Raw genomic sequence first — 16,079 nt, 5'->3', positions numbered from 1 at the left:
CATCAAACAAACTCTGACAAAAAAAGGAAAACAAAGCAGAGATTTCTTCAAGTTTCTGCTTTATTATTGAAATATTTCATACAAATCTCCAAAACAATATCTTTTCATGAATTCACAGGAAACGTTTCTGCCCAAAAAACAAAAAAAGGTGAAGCTCGGGCCGTTTAAAGCGGCGGAGACGCCGACCGACTCCACGGCGCTTCCACCAGTGACCCTGAGCTCGGTTCTTCACAGTGTTCCGTCGATTCAAACGTCAAATTAAGGCGGACGTTTCAGCGCGTAAGGAAAAGTAGAAAACGGAAAGAAAAAAAAAAAAAAACAAGGGCAGCTGCCACCTGAAAACCAAACACTTTCCGGATTCTGCGTAGTGAAAACAGAAATTTGCACGGAATGAAATCGTAACTTAACTGGCGACGAAAAACAAGAAACTCCGACGGGAATGTAAACAGCGCCGCGGGAACGCGCCTCCATCGCATCAGTAGTAGTGGCGATCAGCGGATGGAGCCGTGGTCGTTTCCGGGCCAAAGCTTCGCAGGAACGCGCCGCGTCTCCATGAGGTAGATGGACGTCAACGCACAGTTTGAACGTTTTCTGCAGTTGAACGAAAAACCCGAAACTCCGCGGTTCTCTGAGGGCCAGACTAACGAGAGGAAAAAAATATATCAAAAGACGCCATTTCTCTTCTTTAAGGGGAGGGGGGTGAGCGACATCTCACAGGCGGGTCGGAACGCTTCAGATAGGCTCCAGCAACACTTCTGACAGGAACATCAATTGATTATGTGCACTTTTCCCACTTAAAAAAAAAAAACTACAGAAATGACTTTTTTTTCTAGTCGAACATTAAATAAGGGAAGCCCAGACGGCTCTGAATCCATCCTCCGAATCCATCCTCCGAATCCATCCTCCGAATCCATCCTCCAAATCCATCCTCCAAATCCATCCTCCGAATCCATCCTCTGAATCCATCCTCTGAATCCATCCTGTACTTAATCCACAGACGGTAAACAAAAACAAAAGGTAGCAGCAGTTCGTGGTCCAGATGCTAACGTAAGACCAGACGCGGTCTGGGCTCAAATCAGGGTTTGAGAGTGTTGCTCAAAGTCCTTTAACCTGGGTGGTTCTCCTCAGGAGCTCTTGTCGGCGGCGCCGTAGCGTTGGTGAGGGTAGGGGCCCGGGGGGTCCCTCATCTGCAGGGCGGGCAGGCTGGGCAGGTGTTGGTACAGCACGCTCCTGCTCCCTGAGGAGGAAGTGATTTAGTCAACTCTGAGGAGAACTGCAGGAGAATGTGGGGTGGTGGGAGTACTCACCGGGTCTCGGGGGGCCCAGCCCTCCGTGGTTGGGGTTTGCCGGCTGGTAGAGGGAGGCCAGGTCGCCGGGCGTGCAGGAGCGGAGGAGGTTCATCATGCTCCACTCTGAGTTCAGGCTGCCTCCTAAAGCCCCAGGGGGGGCGTTTATGGCGGCTGTGGTGGGGCCCCCGCCGTGGGGCATGGCTTTCAGCAGCAGCCTGCTGGATGCGTCCCCGTGTGTTGCCTTGAAAGCAGACTTCTCCCCGCCGTCGGCCTCCCTGCTCGCCGCCGCAGAGAACTTCAGCCGTTTACCTGAAGGTTCGCCTAAATCGATCTGGGGGAAGCTCCCGAAGCGGCTGGACAGACAGAGCCGCGCGGCGTCCGTGTGCCACACGTCCCCGCTCCTCGCCGGGAAGCTCCTCTCGCCGACAGCCGCTCTGTCCGGGGGGGGCCTCCTGTCGCCCGCGTGCCTGCTGCCGGGGTTGGCGGGTCGGATCAGCTCGGTGAATCTGGACGGTTCCTGATTGTGGCGGGGGTTCTGTCGGTGGCGAGGGGGCTCCTGGAAGAGCTCCGGCTGTGGGGCGTGGATCGGGGACAGCTTAGGAGCAGGGGGAGGATTCGGGGGCGCTCTTGCCGGCTGAGGGGGCGGGGACTTGGTCCGGCGTGGGTGCTGCCTGCCGGTCATAAGGAGCGGGGTGACGTCTTTGCCTTGGAGTGCGGGGGGGCAGCCGGTGTGGCGCTTTTGCCTGAGGCTGCAGGTGGGGGCGCTCCTCCGGGGGCCCTCAGCCTTGTCTTTGTGCGTTAGCCTGACGTGCATGGTCAGGACCTCCGGGTACATGGTTTTGTAGGAACAGAACAAGCAGGACGCCGGACTCAGAGCGTGTTTGGGAACGGCGTTGGCGGCGATGGAAACGGACACTTTCAAGGACAGATTGAGGGGGGCCTCCGGACACTCTGCCTTCACGGCGTCCTCCTTCAGGCTGGCGGCTGCGGGGCTCTCTGGCGACGCACGGTCGGGGGAGGAGCTAACAGACGTCTCATTCAGCGGCTCGCTGATATTACTAGCTTGTTTGTCAAATTTGTCCTTTGGTTCTACTTTTGTCCATGAAGCGCGTCCGGGAGTCCACAGCTTCAAGGCGTTTGGAGCGGTGCGTTCAGGCTCACCTCCGTGTTTTCCATCGTCGGGGGACGGGACGGACGCCACGGATTTGCTGAAGATCTCCACGTAAGGTTTGTCCTTGTGACGCCGATCCAGGTGGTATTTTAGCGAGGTCTTCTGAGCCGCCGCGTAGTCACAGTAAGCACACTTGTAAGGTTTCTCACCTGAAAGGGGAACGGCGTGAGGTCAACAGCTTCAAATACAAATAAATAAACAAACAAACAAACTTACCTGTGTGAGTCCTCAAATGAACCGTCAGGTAATAGCTTGATCTGAAGGATTTGCCGCAGTAACTGCACCCTTTGGATCGGACTTTTGATCGATCAAAACCGTCTTCCCCTTAAAAGAAAAAAAAAGTGTAAGTCTCAGCCCTGCCAGCAGGGGGAGCTCTTTGAAATGGAGAAATGTAAAAATATTGAAATGAAAATAATCATGTTTTTGGTGTTTTTAACATGTTTTTGTAGCATTTTTCTGATATTAAAGAGCATATAATAAGAAAATGAATTTTAAAAAAGTAATTTCTGACTTTTTTTATACTAATTGTAGTGAATCAGGAGCAGAGTTGGAAAAAGTGTGTATTTGTGACAGAAAATATGCCACAAGTTTCCTGTTCTGCTCCATTCTGATGCATCCACTTGTAGACAAACAGAACCACGAACGTCTTTGTTTTTCTGGTCTGAGCTGGAATCTGGATCTAAACTGTTTGGCTGGATAGCTCTGATATTGTTCTCCATTTTTGTAGAACTGCTAATGTTAACTTGTGGTTGTGAGGGGCTGTAAGCTATCAGGAGAGCTTGTAAACAAATGGGTGACTGCCAACAGTCCCGCCCACAACTCAGAATGGAATTTCTACTGAATTCTTGCCACTCTGCAGAAACTATGTCCTAAAAAAAACAGATTTTTGTATTTTTTGGCATAATTCTGATTAAAAGACCACTGGGAATGCTTACAACAGAATCTGTGAATGAACGTGGAGCCATATTTACCCAACACTGAGTTCTCCTCCATCACCTCCTCGGAGCCGTCGTCCGCGTGCTCCGACGAGCCCGTCCTCGCCAGCTTCATGTCCACGGAAGAGGTGGGGCTGTCCCCGCCTCCCCGCTCTCGCTTGTGCACTCTAGAGTGGAGCACCAGCTGGTGGTAGGTTCTGAACGTTCTGTGACAGTCCTCGCAGGTGGTGGGCCTCTCTCTATCCGGGTCTTTCTGGATCAGGGACCGCCGTGGCGGGTTTTCAGACCCGCCCTGCTGGTGCGAGCGCAGCTCCCTGCCCAGAACCTCCTTCCCGGCGTGACCTTCGGCGCCCATGTTCCCCTCCTCCTTATCAGAGCCGCAGTCCTCGTTGTCTGTGCTCACTTCTAGACCCATGTCTTTAGTATTGTTGGGCCCGACTGCTATCTTTCCTTTGGTAGCCAGTTGCCAGGCCTGATATGTGTTGAAGGGGTCCAGCTCGGCGATCCACTTTGACGATCTGGTATTTTTTGAGGCTGTGGAGGTGGGACGGAGGTTCAGACCGCTCAGAAACTCCTCCTGGTTGGGTGAAGACTGAGGAGCACGCTCCGAACTCCATTCGTCTTTAGCAGGGTCGAGCTCGCGGTTGTGAACTTTACTGTGTTCTGCCAGACTGTCGTGGTCAGGGAAGAAAAACCCGCAGACCATGCACATTTTGTAAACGGAGACGGCGGGCTCCGGAGCCGCCTCCTGTGTGACGCCGTTCACCGTCGCCGGGGCGTCCAGGTCTTGCTGGGCTTTGCTCTTCGGCCCCGGTTTGATGTGCATCTTCATGTGGTTCTTGAGGAACCAGGGTTCTCTGAACCGCCGTCCGCAGATATTACAACAATACGTGAAGTAGTCTTTGTGCTTCCTCATGTGGGCCTCCAGCTCGCTGGCGTCCTGTGCGGCGTGGCCACACACAATGCACCTGGGAACTTCCTCCTCCTCCTCCGGGTGGCCGCTCACTATAGATCTTTCTCCGGGGATCCGGAATTCCGCCTCCACCCGGAGCACGGCCGGCTCGAAAAATGTAGTGGGGTGCTGCCCCAGCACGTGGGGGCCCAGCTCATCCTGGTGGGCGAACGTCTGCTCGCAGAACATGCAGGTCAGCTGAGGACCGCCCTCCGACTTGTCCGCGCCGCTGCCGAGCAGCGTCCCGGTGGAGGCCAGGCTGGGAATACGAGCGCTGCTGCCGATGAGTCCGTCCGGACTGTATGGCAGCAGGGAGTGAGTCGGCATTTTCCTGGGATTTTGTTATTCAAACCTGCAAAAACAAGGATTAAACACGTGTTGAAGACACAAAGCATAAAATCTGTTAAGAAACGCCACAAAGAGAGGCGCCAACTCTCACACTGCAACAGGAAACGTATAGTTTTTAGCAATCAACTACACAGAACTCTCATTTCCTCTATGACAGACACTGATAAAATCATTCCTTTTCTCTCTATAAATTCACAAACACCAAATACTACCTTAAGTGGAGGGTTTTTAAGAAGAAAAAAGATGTAAAAGTGTAAAATACATATAAAAGAATACATTTTTAAAGAGAAAACTTAACTACAAACCAAAAAGAGAAAAAAAATCAAGAGCTCCTATCGAACAAGTTTGCTTCCTGTTATTTAAATTAGCTATCAATAAACCAAAAAAAAAAACCACACACCTGAAATAAATCTCACTTCATATAAAAGATACTTTTTGGTGGTAATATAGCGCACAATTGTGGTATATATAGCAATTCCAATGACAGTTCAACTGGAAAAAAAATAAACCTCATATTGTTCAAATTTGTGTCTCCCCCTCATTAAAATAACTGGATCTGCAAGGTTTGGAAAGAGTGACGCTGTAGTTCCTCTACATTACCAATCTAGCCCAAGGCGTGTAGTGTAACAATCCCACAGAAACAACTAACTTTGCTTTTTGGGTACATTTCCCAGAAGTCAACAGTTCTTGTGTCTTTTATTTTGAAAAATTCCTTTATTGGTGTTGACCCCAAAAAAAGTATCAATAAAGTTTGATTTAAACAGTTTGAGTAGCGCCACTTTCTGGAATAAAAATACAACTAAAACTGTTTTTTAAAGTACAATTTAAGGTGGAATGTTGTTCAAACTTTATTTATAAGTAGGAACGAACTTAGTTAAGGAGGAACTTTTCATTATTTCCTCACGAAAGGAGGAGGGGGGTCGAAGTTAACAGCTCACAGCTAACGCCAATAAAGTTTATTTAGCATGTGAGCTATTACACTTCTATATGTGCATCATAAGCCGAACTCGAGCGAATAATTCACTTTTTTTACCGTCAAAGATGAACGGATCAATAGTTGTGTCAACGTGAACATTAGCTAAAACTCACAGAAAGCTGAATGGAGCCGAATGGAACCGAGTTCACACGACGACGAAGCTGTTCTCGACACACTAACGGTGTCGCTTGTTTGTTTTTGTTTTATATCCCCCCAAAATATGTATATATTTGTGTATTTGTTTGCCAGTTATTAAAGTTAACCCACGTAACAATAGGCTAGCGTCACCAAGGTAACCCGAGCCGTGAACTGGCATGTTATGTCGTTTAACGCTAGCAAGGTACGACTTTTTTTTCCGCTCCCGAAACTGCAAGAAGAACTCACCAAACAATACAAACTGAAACAGTTTCCGGATTAACGATGACAAGTGAGAGTGCGGGAGCGCGTGCGGCGCCAGCTTACGCCGTCTGCGTGAGTCGCTTCTTCATCTCACGCGCCGCCGTCGCTGGCGGACGCCTCACCTACAACTCGATTGTTTGATTCGAATCATGTTTGGTGGAGACTCGTCCTCACTGTGCAGCTGTTGACTCCTCATTCGCTCTCCTGGGGAGGATGGAGCGCGTCCACGATGCCTCCCCCCCCGCCTCCAAAAAAACCAGATAAAGATGGTCACGTGGTCTCTAATGACAGAAGGAGATTATATAGTAAAAAATGTACAAATAAACAAAGTAAACACCTTCACACAACTCTTTTATTTTGAATTCCACAAACATTAATGCTATAATTTTGTCCCTTTTTTGTTGTTGTAGTCTTTCAAATCATTAATTTACAGCTTCTTCTGTGTACAGTGAAGGCACCTAATATGACTTCTATTGTGTTTAGTTCACTGACCTTGCAGCCAGCTGGTTAAAAAGACTTCCTAAATTCCTAAAGGTGCCACAGGGTGAGTTTAACAGGCTTATAACCGAACTTTTTTGGGTGTGTGAAGTGGACCGAACTCACCTAACAAACTGTAGTTCTTCCACGTTTCTCAGGTCATGCATCATCTGCCATGTGGGGATGGGGGAGGGGTGCCTCAAACTTTTTTCACAGCTACATGACTTTTTTTTTCTTCTTCTTCTTCTTCTTCTCTTGCTTTGAGCTTGAAGCAGGTTCCCTCCACTCAAGCTAACTGCCAGGCTGTCCTAATATTAATTATTATTATGTCAATGACAATACAGGTTTGGAAAAACACCTCAAAGCTGTTCACTTTTTGTGTGTCGAAAGTTACGCAACACACACTTGTTTGCATAACTGTGGTGAAGTATGAAAATGTTGTGGCTTTAAAAGAAATGGGCTGGCTCTTAAGGGCAGTTGTTAAAGGAAAAGCCTAATATAGCAATTGCGGTAAATCTGAACGTTGTAAAAAAACAACAACACACATTTACCTTAATTATAAGTAGTTATGTTCAGATAAGTAAATGTAGAATGAAGTGACTCAGTGGCTGGTTTTTTAGCACCTTTTTATATTTAAACATCTCTCGTTTGTTGTCAACTTGATTTCACACCCATATGTGGCACAAGTTTATACTAAAAGTGATACTTAAAGTTTAGATTTTATTTAAAATCTACATATTGTAAACTTAAAGTGTTCTACTTTAGCCTGAAAAAGTATTCAGTTAGTGTATTTCCTACACTACATATAAATGGTCAATAGTATACTTGATACTTTTACTGAAGTATACCAAAAACAAACTTCAAATCAACTACTTTGTGGATAAAATCTACTTGTACGAATATTTATGCTCAACGCTTTACGCTTAAGTCAGTGTAGAAAGATGAATATTGACTTTTATTCATGGGCGATATTCTATTTACGCATTTTTAATATTTTTGTTTTACATTTGAATAACTTATTGACTTGTCTTAACCTAGTTCTTTGACTGTTTATTTCTAGATTTCCAACATCTAATAGAGGATGTCACATCCATATGCTACACAAACAGCACATTTAACTTAATTGACTCTCTGTGTGATTGTGTGTTTTTATGTCCCTTAGCAATAAAGCAGTCTATTTAAATATACTACAAGTATATTTAGTTTATACTAAAAGTGAGGAAGTATACTTGAAGTTTATTTTCATATACTTTCTATATATTGTAAACTTAAAATGTTCCACTTTAGCCTGAAGAAGTATACAGTTGGTATATTTCCTACACTAATGGCACATGGTCAATACTACACTTACTATACTTTTACTCAGATATACCTTAGATAAACTAGAAGTAGATCTAAAAGTAGATAAACTATTGTTTTTAAGGGTACTTTTGGGGATAAAATCAAATTTTATTGCTTCAACATTATATATATATATATATATATATATATATATATATATATATGTATATATATATATATATGTATATATCGGTAAAAGAAATTATATACAGAGAGGAATTTATTTTTAGCTCCCAAAATTGTTCATGTACTTCCTACCCTACATGTACATGGTTTATTATTTACTTGCTGTGTTTCTACTCAAGTATAATTAATAGGAAAAAAAGAACAACTTTTTGCTAAGGGGTTAAGAAAAGTGTCTGATATTCATTGATTTTTTTTAATGTGCATGTAAATGCGAGTTGACACACATTCCAAACACTAAATCATCTGAATTATTGAAGTTATCTGTACTCGTGGAGTCTTTTATTTTGAAGAAGACTGCTCTGTTTTTTAGGACACTTTTTTGGCTTCTCTGATCAAACGGGGACAGTGAAGCTACTGTTGGGTTGTAAAACAGCTCACAAGATGAATCCATTGATTATTTGGAGATAAAGAACATCATCCACAACAGCACTCCCCCCATCCACACACATGTCAGTTGAACAACAACCCCTCCTCCACCAGCTGCATTCATGCTAGCCCAAAGCCCCACAATAAACAATCAATAGAGATATTCAGCACTTTTTTTTTTTTTTGGAGACACACACTCCTCCTCTCTGATAGGAGCAATATTTAAAGAATAAAACAGATCTGTAGTTGGTTTCAGTGGAACAAAGACTCCATTGGCCCAATCTCTCTCCTGCATTAGTCAGGGGCCGTGGCCTTAACCTCCTCGCTGTTTTGCCTACATGCGAAACGTTGTTTTCCTAACAAACAGGTCGAACTGTCTTAACTGCGCCACGGAAATTGGGTCGCGCGCACAGACCTTGAAAGTGGGAGATTTGGATTAATCAATCCGCAAATTCCAGGGCGTGTGTGAACATATTTCACGCCGTTCCTCTGAGTCAAGTTTGAAAGTGAAGACAGAGTCTGCAAGGGATTGGCAAAAACGAAACACACAAAAAAAGGGATGCTGGCATTTCTGCCTCACCCCCAAGATCCTGTTACACAAACAAGTCCAGTATGTTAATCAAAAGGCAGCACATGTGACACATGCAGGCCTCCCATTGTTCTGCAGCCACAAAGGCTCTAAGAAAGCTATCAATCTGGAGAAGAGGAGGAGAAAACTCCCCAGAAATCTTTTTGACAAAGTCTCAATCAGGAACTGTTGGTTGATAGGTCTCCACCTAAAACCTCCAACTTCTCTTATTCAAATTCAACACTTTTCCTGTTGCAAAACACCTCAGTGCTTTGCATAAAGTAACTAAATAATCGATAAAAATAAATGCAGCATTTTTGGACTATTAGTTGCTGCAGATTATAAAGGTACGTTCACAATGCACCTTCAAGAAACCAATGCTTCAAAACTCTCACCTTCATATGCAAGTTTTTGGCTCAGCTGAGAAAACGCACGGACATTTAGCGTACATTAAAAGATAAACAAGGTTGAACTTTGACCAACCAAGGAGTCAGATTTTTTAGTAATGAATGGATGATCTCCCTTTTAATCACAGAAGTGACGACAAGTTGATTATAGTGGAGAAATGAATATTGTGGTTTACGTCCGGCTGGAATTAAATGACACCAAGGCTTTCATATATCAGAATAGAGCTGTGAAAGAAAAAGCCTGGAGGAAGTTTTTTGAGATTTTTACCACTTTGACATTTTGTACTAAGTCTCTTCCAGCTGTAGGTGGCAGACATGTGCTAGTATCAGATAGTAATGAACATTATTGCCTCATTTCCACTGAGTGATATGGACCAGACCAGTTCCTCTTGGTTGGTTTAGAATGGACCAGGTAATTCGTTGAGTCTTGGACCGTCAAAGTGCATGCTGGGTGTAGACCGATGACGTAGCTGTGCATCAAAACGGTGCGACTACAGCGAAAGAAAAGCTGACTCAGAAAAAGACGGAAAAGATAACCGCGGAGGATAATAATCTGGAGCATGTGTTTATTATGGATGAGGCCAGCATCTATGCTTGTTCTGTATTAAAAAGAAAAAAAAACACTGTTTTTGTTCTTCAATAAATGTTTTACAAAGGACGATCTGACGTTTTTTGATCGGGTGAGACGGAAACGGGGGTGGGGGGTGGGTGTTTCTGTATTTGTGGATTATGTCTCTGATCCCCAACCCCCGCGAATAAGAGGGAATACTGAATGTAAAGAATTGATTCTTCTTTGTAAGAAAATTGCTGGGGGTGAAGAAGACTACAGACGAAAAGAAAACAAAACTTTTGGTTTGGATCTCGAGTTGTGAAAAGCGCTGGTCGCATGCTTGCTGTTGTCGTAAAACCTTTCCGCCAATCAAAGGGTTACATCATGTGACGACAGAAGCTCCGCCCGCACGGGTCCATTCTATTTTTCTTTAAACCCACGACCAAAGATGGTACCAGTCAGTCCTGCATAACGGGTCTGTTTCGTAGTGGAAACACTCAAAAGTCCAGTCAGGCCCGGTTCAGTCCGGTCTGGACCGCTCAGAGGAAATGAGGCATTAGTGCTTTCTTGAATGGAACGCGTGTCACATGCCCGGCGTGAACGTAGTCACAGCAGACAAAAATGCATGAGAAAGAAGAAAAAAATCACATTTGGAAGAGTAAACCTTTCCAAAAGCTAAGGCAGAAAAGCTAAGAACTTCTCAGTATACTGCAAACTATTTAAAACTTGCAGAGATTTCTCGTTTTTTGGACATTGAAGGTATTTTACCAGTTTTAAGCTGCTTTTATTTCTCTTTACTCAACACTTTACTACATTTTTTCCAGAATCAATAATATTTGGGTCTCCTAGCCTTGTTTCCACTGAGCGGACCGGTTCAGTATTTCGAGTGTTTCCACTCAATGGAAAAAATTGACCCATTAAACCGTTCCAACCCGAACCTCCTGAGGTTGTAGGTCCATAGAAAAATAGAACTGGACGGTTGGGGCGGAGTCGCTGTAGCCACTCTTTGATTGGCAGAAAGTGATGACGACATTAGAAGGCGCCAATTCAATTGGATCCAGATCGCAGAGATCGGACGTGGTCGTCTGCAGTGTTCTCCTCGCACTTTTAAAAATAGCTAAAGACTCTGGCGTCCGCGTCGGAGGCGTAACACCGAGAGCCCAGATTAATTACTCCCCTCTGGGAATCGAACCCTGATTTTCCACCAATCCTCCACAGCCAACTGAGCCATCCAGCTGTAGAAATAAATAGAAATAAGACCATTATAATAAAATTGGTTACACTTTTTTACTCCAAACTCTTGATAATAGAATAACTTCATTTTAGACTCAAAAAACTAAAATTGCCCTGTCATTATGAGCTCAATTTTAAAGTTTATTTAAAATTCAATATCTCTTGACGAGTTAGACAGGTTAGACTGGTATAACATTTTTTTTTGACAGTAAAAAAGTGAATTATTTGCTCGAGTTCGGAAGCAAACACTTAGATTTATGTTCTTAAAATAAGTGCTAGTTTTAAGTTTTATGAGGGTTAATAAAGAATGGCCATTTTTCACTAAGATCATATTTTCACATTTTGTTCTAAAATGAGTCATTTCCACCTCTTACACCTGTTTTTTGTCCCTGTATTTAGAATGAAACACAATGCAAACCATTTGCCTGAAACTAGTAAATAAATATATTATCAGGCTATATTACATATAATTATTAGTAATTCTATCAGTTAGTTTTTTAAGCTCCTTGTTCCCTTTAGCTTATGTGGAAATCCTCATTTCTAGATTTTGATGTCTAATAATAAAAATAACATTATTTTACAACTATTTAGCAATTTTCGTCTTCTGATTAATGTTCTTTTTCTTTTTTAGGCTTACCTCTTTAGCCCCTTTATCAATAAACGTGAACATTTAAGCTTCCATAGGTCCTATTTTCTTCACATTGTTGTTTGTGGACTTTAGGCTGAAACTCCTAAAAAAGAGACGAAGTGAGAGCTTGAATGAGTGATTATGCTTTCAGCAGAGAGACTCCCTGATAGGAGCAGGATCAGCGAATGGGAAAAGTCTTTGGTGGCTTTTTTTTCTTCTTCTTTTTTCTGTCTCGGTGTGTCAGGAGCAGCTGACTGCATTGTTCTCCTGCAGATTCTCAGCCGAGCTTCTTTCATAATCCTTGTGGCGCATCTGAAGGACACTGATAATATATAATCTCCTCTCTCAACCCTGTCCCAGTCGTGTTTATTCAGCGCTGCCAGAGGTGGTGGTGGTGTTACATCAGAGCTGTGTAATCAGGCAGACAAAGCATTCCTCAAGGCGGATTTTTGAAACTTCATGCTTTGAATGTTTACCCTCTAAAATCAGCCAAAGTGTGCGACTTGTTTAACTGTAAACATGCTGCTATCAATCATTTGGGCCTTTAGTTTTCTAAACAGAGTTTTTAAGACATAGCAGTTTATTTATACGCATATTAAACACATTACCAACATAAATCATAATTTACAGAGATATTTTATTATTTACATACACATTTATGTATATTTAAAAGGCATCTTTCATTAAATGATCTCGTTTAATATTGCACATATTTTGGAATATACCAATATATCGCATACAGTTATTGTCCACTTTTAGCTCCACATTAACAGGTTTGACCCACTTTTTGTCTTTAGAACTTCCTTAATCCTTGGTGGACCAGATTCAACAAGGTACTGGAAACTTTCTCAAAGGTTCTATAGGGTTCTGGTGACTGTGGAGGTCATTAGAGTCCAGTGAGTGTTGTAGAAACCAGTCTGAGATGATTCCAGTTTATGAAATGGAGCTTTATTATGCTGGAAGCAGCATCAGAAGATGGTACACTCCGGTCATAAAGGGATGGACATGGTCAGGAACAAGACTCAGGTAGACTGTGGCGTTGGAACCATGATCAAAAGAAGTCCAAAGTGTGGCAAGAAAACATCCCTCACACTATTACTTCACCAGACTGAACTGTAGACAGGATGGTGAAACAACCCAGTTCTTTAGCTAAATGGATTGATGTATGGTGAGATCACAGAGCCCAGAGATTCTAACAAAATAACTCTCAATCTATTAAGTTTCTCTCTTCCTTAAAAAAAAAAGAAAGACTTCACTTACAGGCCAAACAACTTTTAAAGGCACATAATCAAATTTCCACTAGTCTTACATCCACGAATTCTAATATATTTGTTTATTCTTTTTTAAATGCTGCTTTTGTTGATTCACGAAAACCAATTAAATAAAAGAAATTATTTCTTCTTTTTTGGAGTTTAATTATTGGGTCAGTGTTTGTTGTGTTTATATTTTGCCAAATTTTTCAAAAATACTAGCAATAAGGTAGAATTAATGTTGAATTTTGAATAGGCAAGTATTTTTTACTTAAAGTTCTTTTGGTTTTGTGGGTTGTATCTGTAGCTTTAGATATTTTCCTTTTTATATATTGTGGTTTTTAATTAAGCTGATGGTCAATGATGACTCCAAAGAACTTAAATAAGTAAAATTCAATTTCTATTCAATCAGAATAAAGTTTATATTTTCATTTGTACCAAAAATATATTTTTTTAAAATTATTTTAAGACGGGGGATATAAGGAAGACAGCAGGAGAAAGGGAGTAGACTATTTCCTGGAGGAAAAAGCGAGAGACAAACTGAGAGAACTGGTTTAAACTTGGATTATTGAGCAACGGCAGAAAGGTAAATGGATCCGCATGAAAGCGAAGAGGATTTTTGATACAGAGATCATATGTCATCATTTCAAAAAATCCTGAAAAGTTCATCTGGTGTTGTCTTCTGGACCAAATTTTCCACCAAAATGAACCCATTAGCCATCACCATTCTGTCTGTGCCACATTTGGGGGAAAAAACATCCATTTTGTCCATTTTGGAACAAACAAGAGCAAAAATATACAAAGAAACTAGTATCTCTGAAAATGTGATTTTTTGATGTTTGACAGAAGCTCAAATAACTTGATTGCTCTTACTTCCAGGTGTAAAAATAGTCAACAAAAAAACTCATATTTAATAAATCCTTTCTTTTTGAGTCTTCCAAAGGTAATATATGATCATTTATATGGATATAGTTTACTCTAAAAGATTTAAGAAAATCATGGTATGGGCCCTTTAAGGTTAGAGAATAATTTTGCAATTATTTGATCTTTCTAACAATCTGTAGGTGGTGATACAGTATTTATAGATATATATTTATTCCAATAAATACATTCCAATAAACCCAACTTTAAATGAACCATAACAACTACCCTCTCACGTGCACCACACACAAACAGTGAAAGGGTGGGAGGGGGTCAGTCCTGGGTGGGATGCCTGCTTTGCTCCAGATAAGAGGCGCCCCCTGGTGGAAACTCCCGACACTGCTCCTTCTTACTGAATATCTCCCAGTCTGCGAGGAAAGCGGCCGTCCTGGACTCTACAGTGTAGTCATTAAAATCTAAGTTTATTCAGATGAAATAACTATTAAAAAAAGAAAAAAAACTCCACATAGTTTAAGGTAAACGTACCGATAGGCATTCTACAGCAAAACGTTCCCCCATTAAATAAGCTAGGAATTTATCTGATTTGATCCTAATAAACGATAAACATTTCTGTACAAAAAAGTCTCCAAAAACATCTGAACAAACTTTATTGATTAAAAGATTATGTGTTTATAATGAAAAATAGGATAAAATGTATAGAAAGGAACCAGAGAAAAGAAGATGGTAACAGGGGGTAATACCATCGTAAAACAACCAGGTGTAAATCCAGTCTGGAATGGGCGGGGCCTGTCTACACACACACTCAACACTTACAAACATACCTGTTAGCTATGATAGTCTTCACATTTAAACTAGTCTAAATGTTCACACACTTATATGAACCTACACATTTTTTTGTCATTTAAACAATATGGAAATTAAATAAAAATAAAAAGTTCTAATAGATGATTTAGCCATGAGTGTTATTATTGTCAATTTTATTTTAACAAATTATTGTTAACAAGAGTTCATTCCCTTTCTCACAGACTTAGAAGACATGTAAGGCAATAAAACCCTGGAGGCTTGTTATTTTGATATTGTGCTGCAGAAATACTCAACATGAGTCAAGTTTGATACAAATTCCAATATTTTAAAAACAGATTTTCTAAAACTTTTATCGCCAGAATGCTGAAATTATTAATAACATTGAATGTTAGTGTCATACGGTTGCTGAGAGGATTTAGTGATTTAGTTTGGTGTTTCAGTTGTTTTCCTCATGTTCTGTCTTCGTCAGTCACTTCAAGTTGGTGTTAATCATCCACAGCAGTTTTTCATTCCTGTTAATTGTCATCAGTGTATAAAAGAGTCTGGTTTTCAGTTTGACATTGTAATGTTATCTGCTTTTGCTATTTTGTTTCTCCATGGGGTTTTGTCCTGATTTGGGTTATATATTAAATGTTTTTAAGTTTGTGGCACTAAATCTAGTTTCATACATTTTAGGTTAAAACACAGTTTTCTGGTTTGGACAGTTGAACTCAATGTGACTCTTGTTCTAGATTCAGAGACAGCTGAACTCTCTCAGGCATCTGATCCTCTAAACACTCGTTTTTGTTGAATACTTTCATACAAAATATTGCAAAATTTAGAGATACAGAATTTGAAGAAGACAAATCTAATCAGAAAATATTACATCAAAAAGAGAAGTTTAGTTTCTGACCTGTAATTTAAATTCAAGTAACTGTTTCTCCGTCAGGAAGTTCATTTGCAGACCAAGTACAGGCCCACACATACAGAACTTTGATAAAACACATTCATCAGCATAAATACACAATGATATAAATCAATAAAAAGATAAATCTGTAGTGAGAAGCTATGAAGTTGTGATAAATATGGTCCTTTTCTTATAAAAATTACCTGGATGTGTTATTTTGTAGAAGAAGAAGAATCTTTATTTCTATAGCACTTTTCACAGATCGAATCACAAAGCGCTTAACAAAAGAACATAAAATCAGAAGACACAGGGAAATAAAACGAATAGTCAATAATAAAACAACTAAAAACACAGTAAAATACAGTAAAACATAGTAAAACAAGGGCTAAGATCAACTAAAAGCTCTCCTGAATAGAAACGTCTTGACCTGG

General features: G+C 41.5%; 1 protein-coding gene across 6 annotated transcripts; it reads right to left on the bottom strand.

Annotated features, from left to right (window-relative positions):
- Window positions 1–42: 42 nt before the first annotated feature.
- Window positions 43–6,942, bottom strand: znf217 (zinc finger protein 217). Of its 6 annotated transcripts, none has more exons than XM_024292663.2 (6): window positions 6,674–6,942; window positions 6,245–6,351; window positions 3,432–4,699; window positions 2,677–2,784; window positions 1,308–2,609; window positions 43–1,237 (listed from the first exon to the last, which is right to left on the bottom strand). In XM_024292663.2, the coding sequence occupies exons 3-6, from the start codon at window positions 4,672–4,674 to the stop codon at window positions 1,125–1,127; spliced, it is 2,766 nt and encodes a 921-aa protein (XP_024148431.1). In that variant the 5' UTR covers window positions 4,675–4,699; window positions 6,245–6,351; window positions 6,674–6,942; the 3' UTR covers window positions 43–1,124. The 6 variants fall into 6 exon arrangements, with proteins under 6 accessions (XP_024148431.1, XP_036068762.1, XP_036068760.1 ...); XM_036212869.1 differs by having other exon boundaries at window positions 6,134–6,351; window positions 6,674–6,941; XM_036212867.1 differs by having other exon boundaries at window positions 6,056–6,351; window positions 6,674–6,939.
- Window positions 6,943–16,079: the final 9,137 nt, after the last annotated feature.

This window comes from Oryzias melastigma, linkage group LG7, assembly GCF_002922805.2.
Source record: "Oryzias melastigma strain HK-1 linkage group LG7, ASM292280v2, whole genome shotgun sequence".
In the NCBI taxonomy this organism is placed as follows: Eukaryota; Metazoa; Chordata; class Actinopteri; order Beloniformes; family Adrianichthyidae; genus Oryzias; species Oryzias melastigma.
Note: the sequence above shows the minus strand (reverse complement) of the source record. Positions and strands in the feature narration are given on the sequence as shown.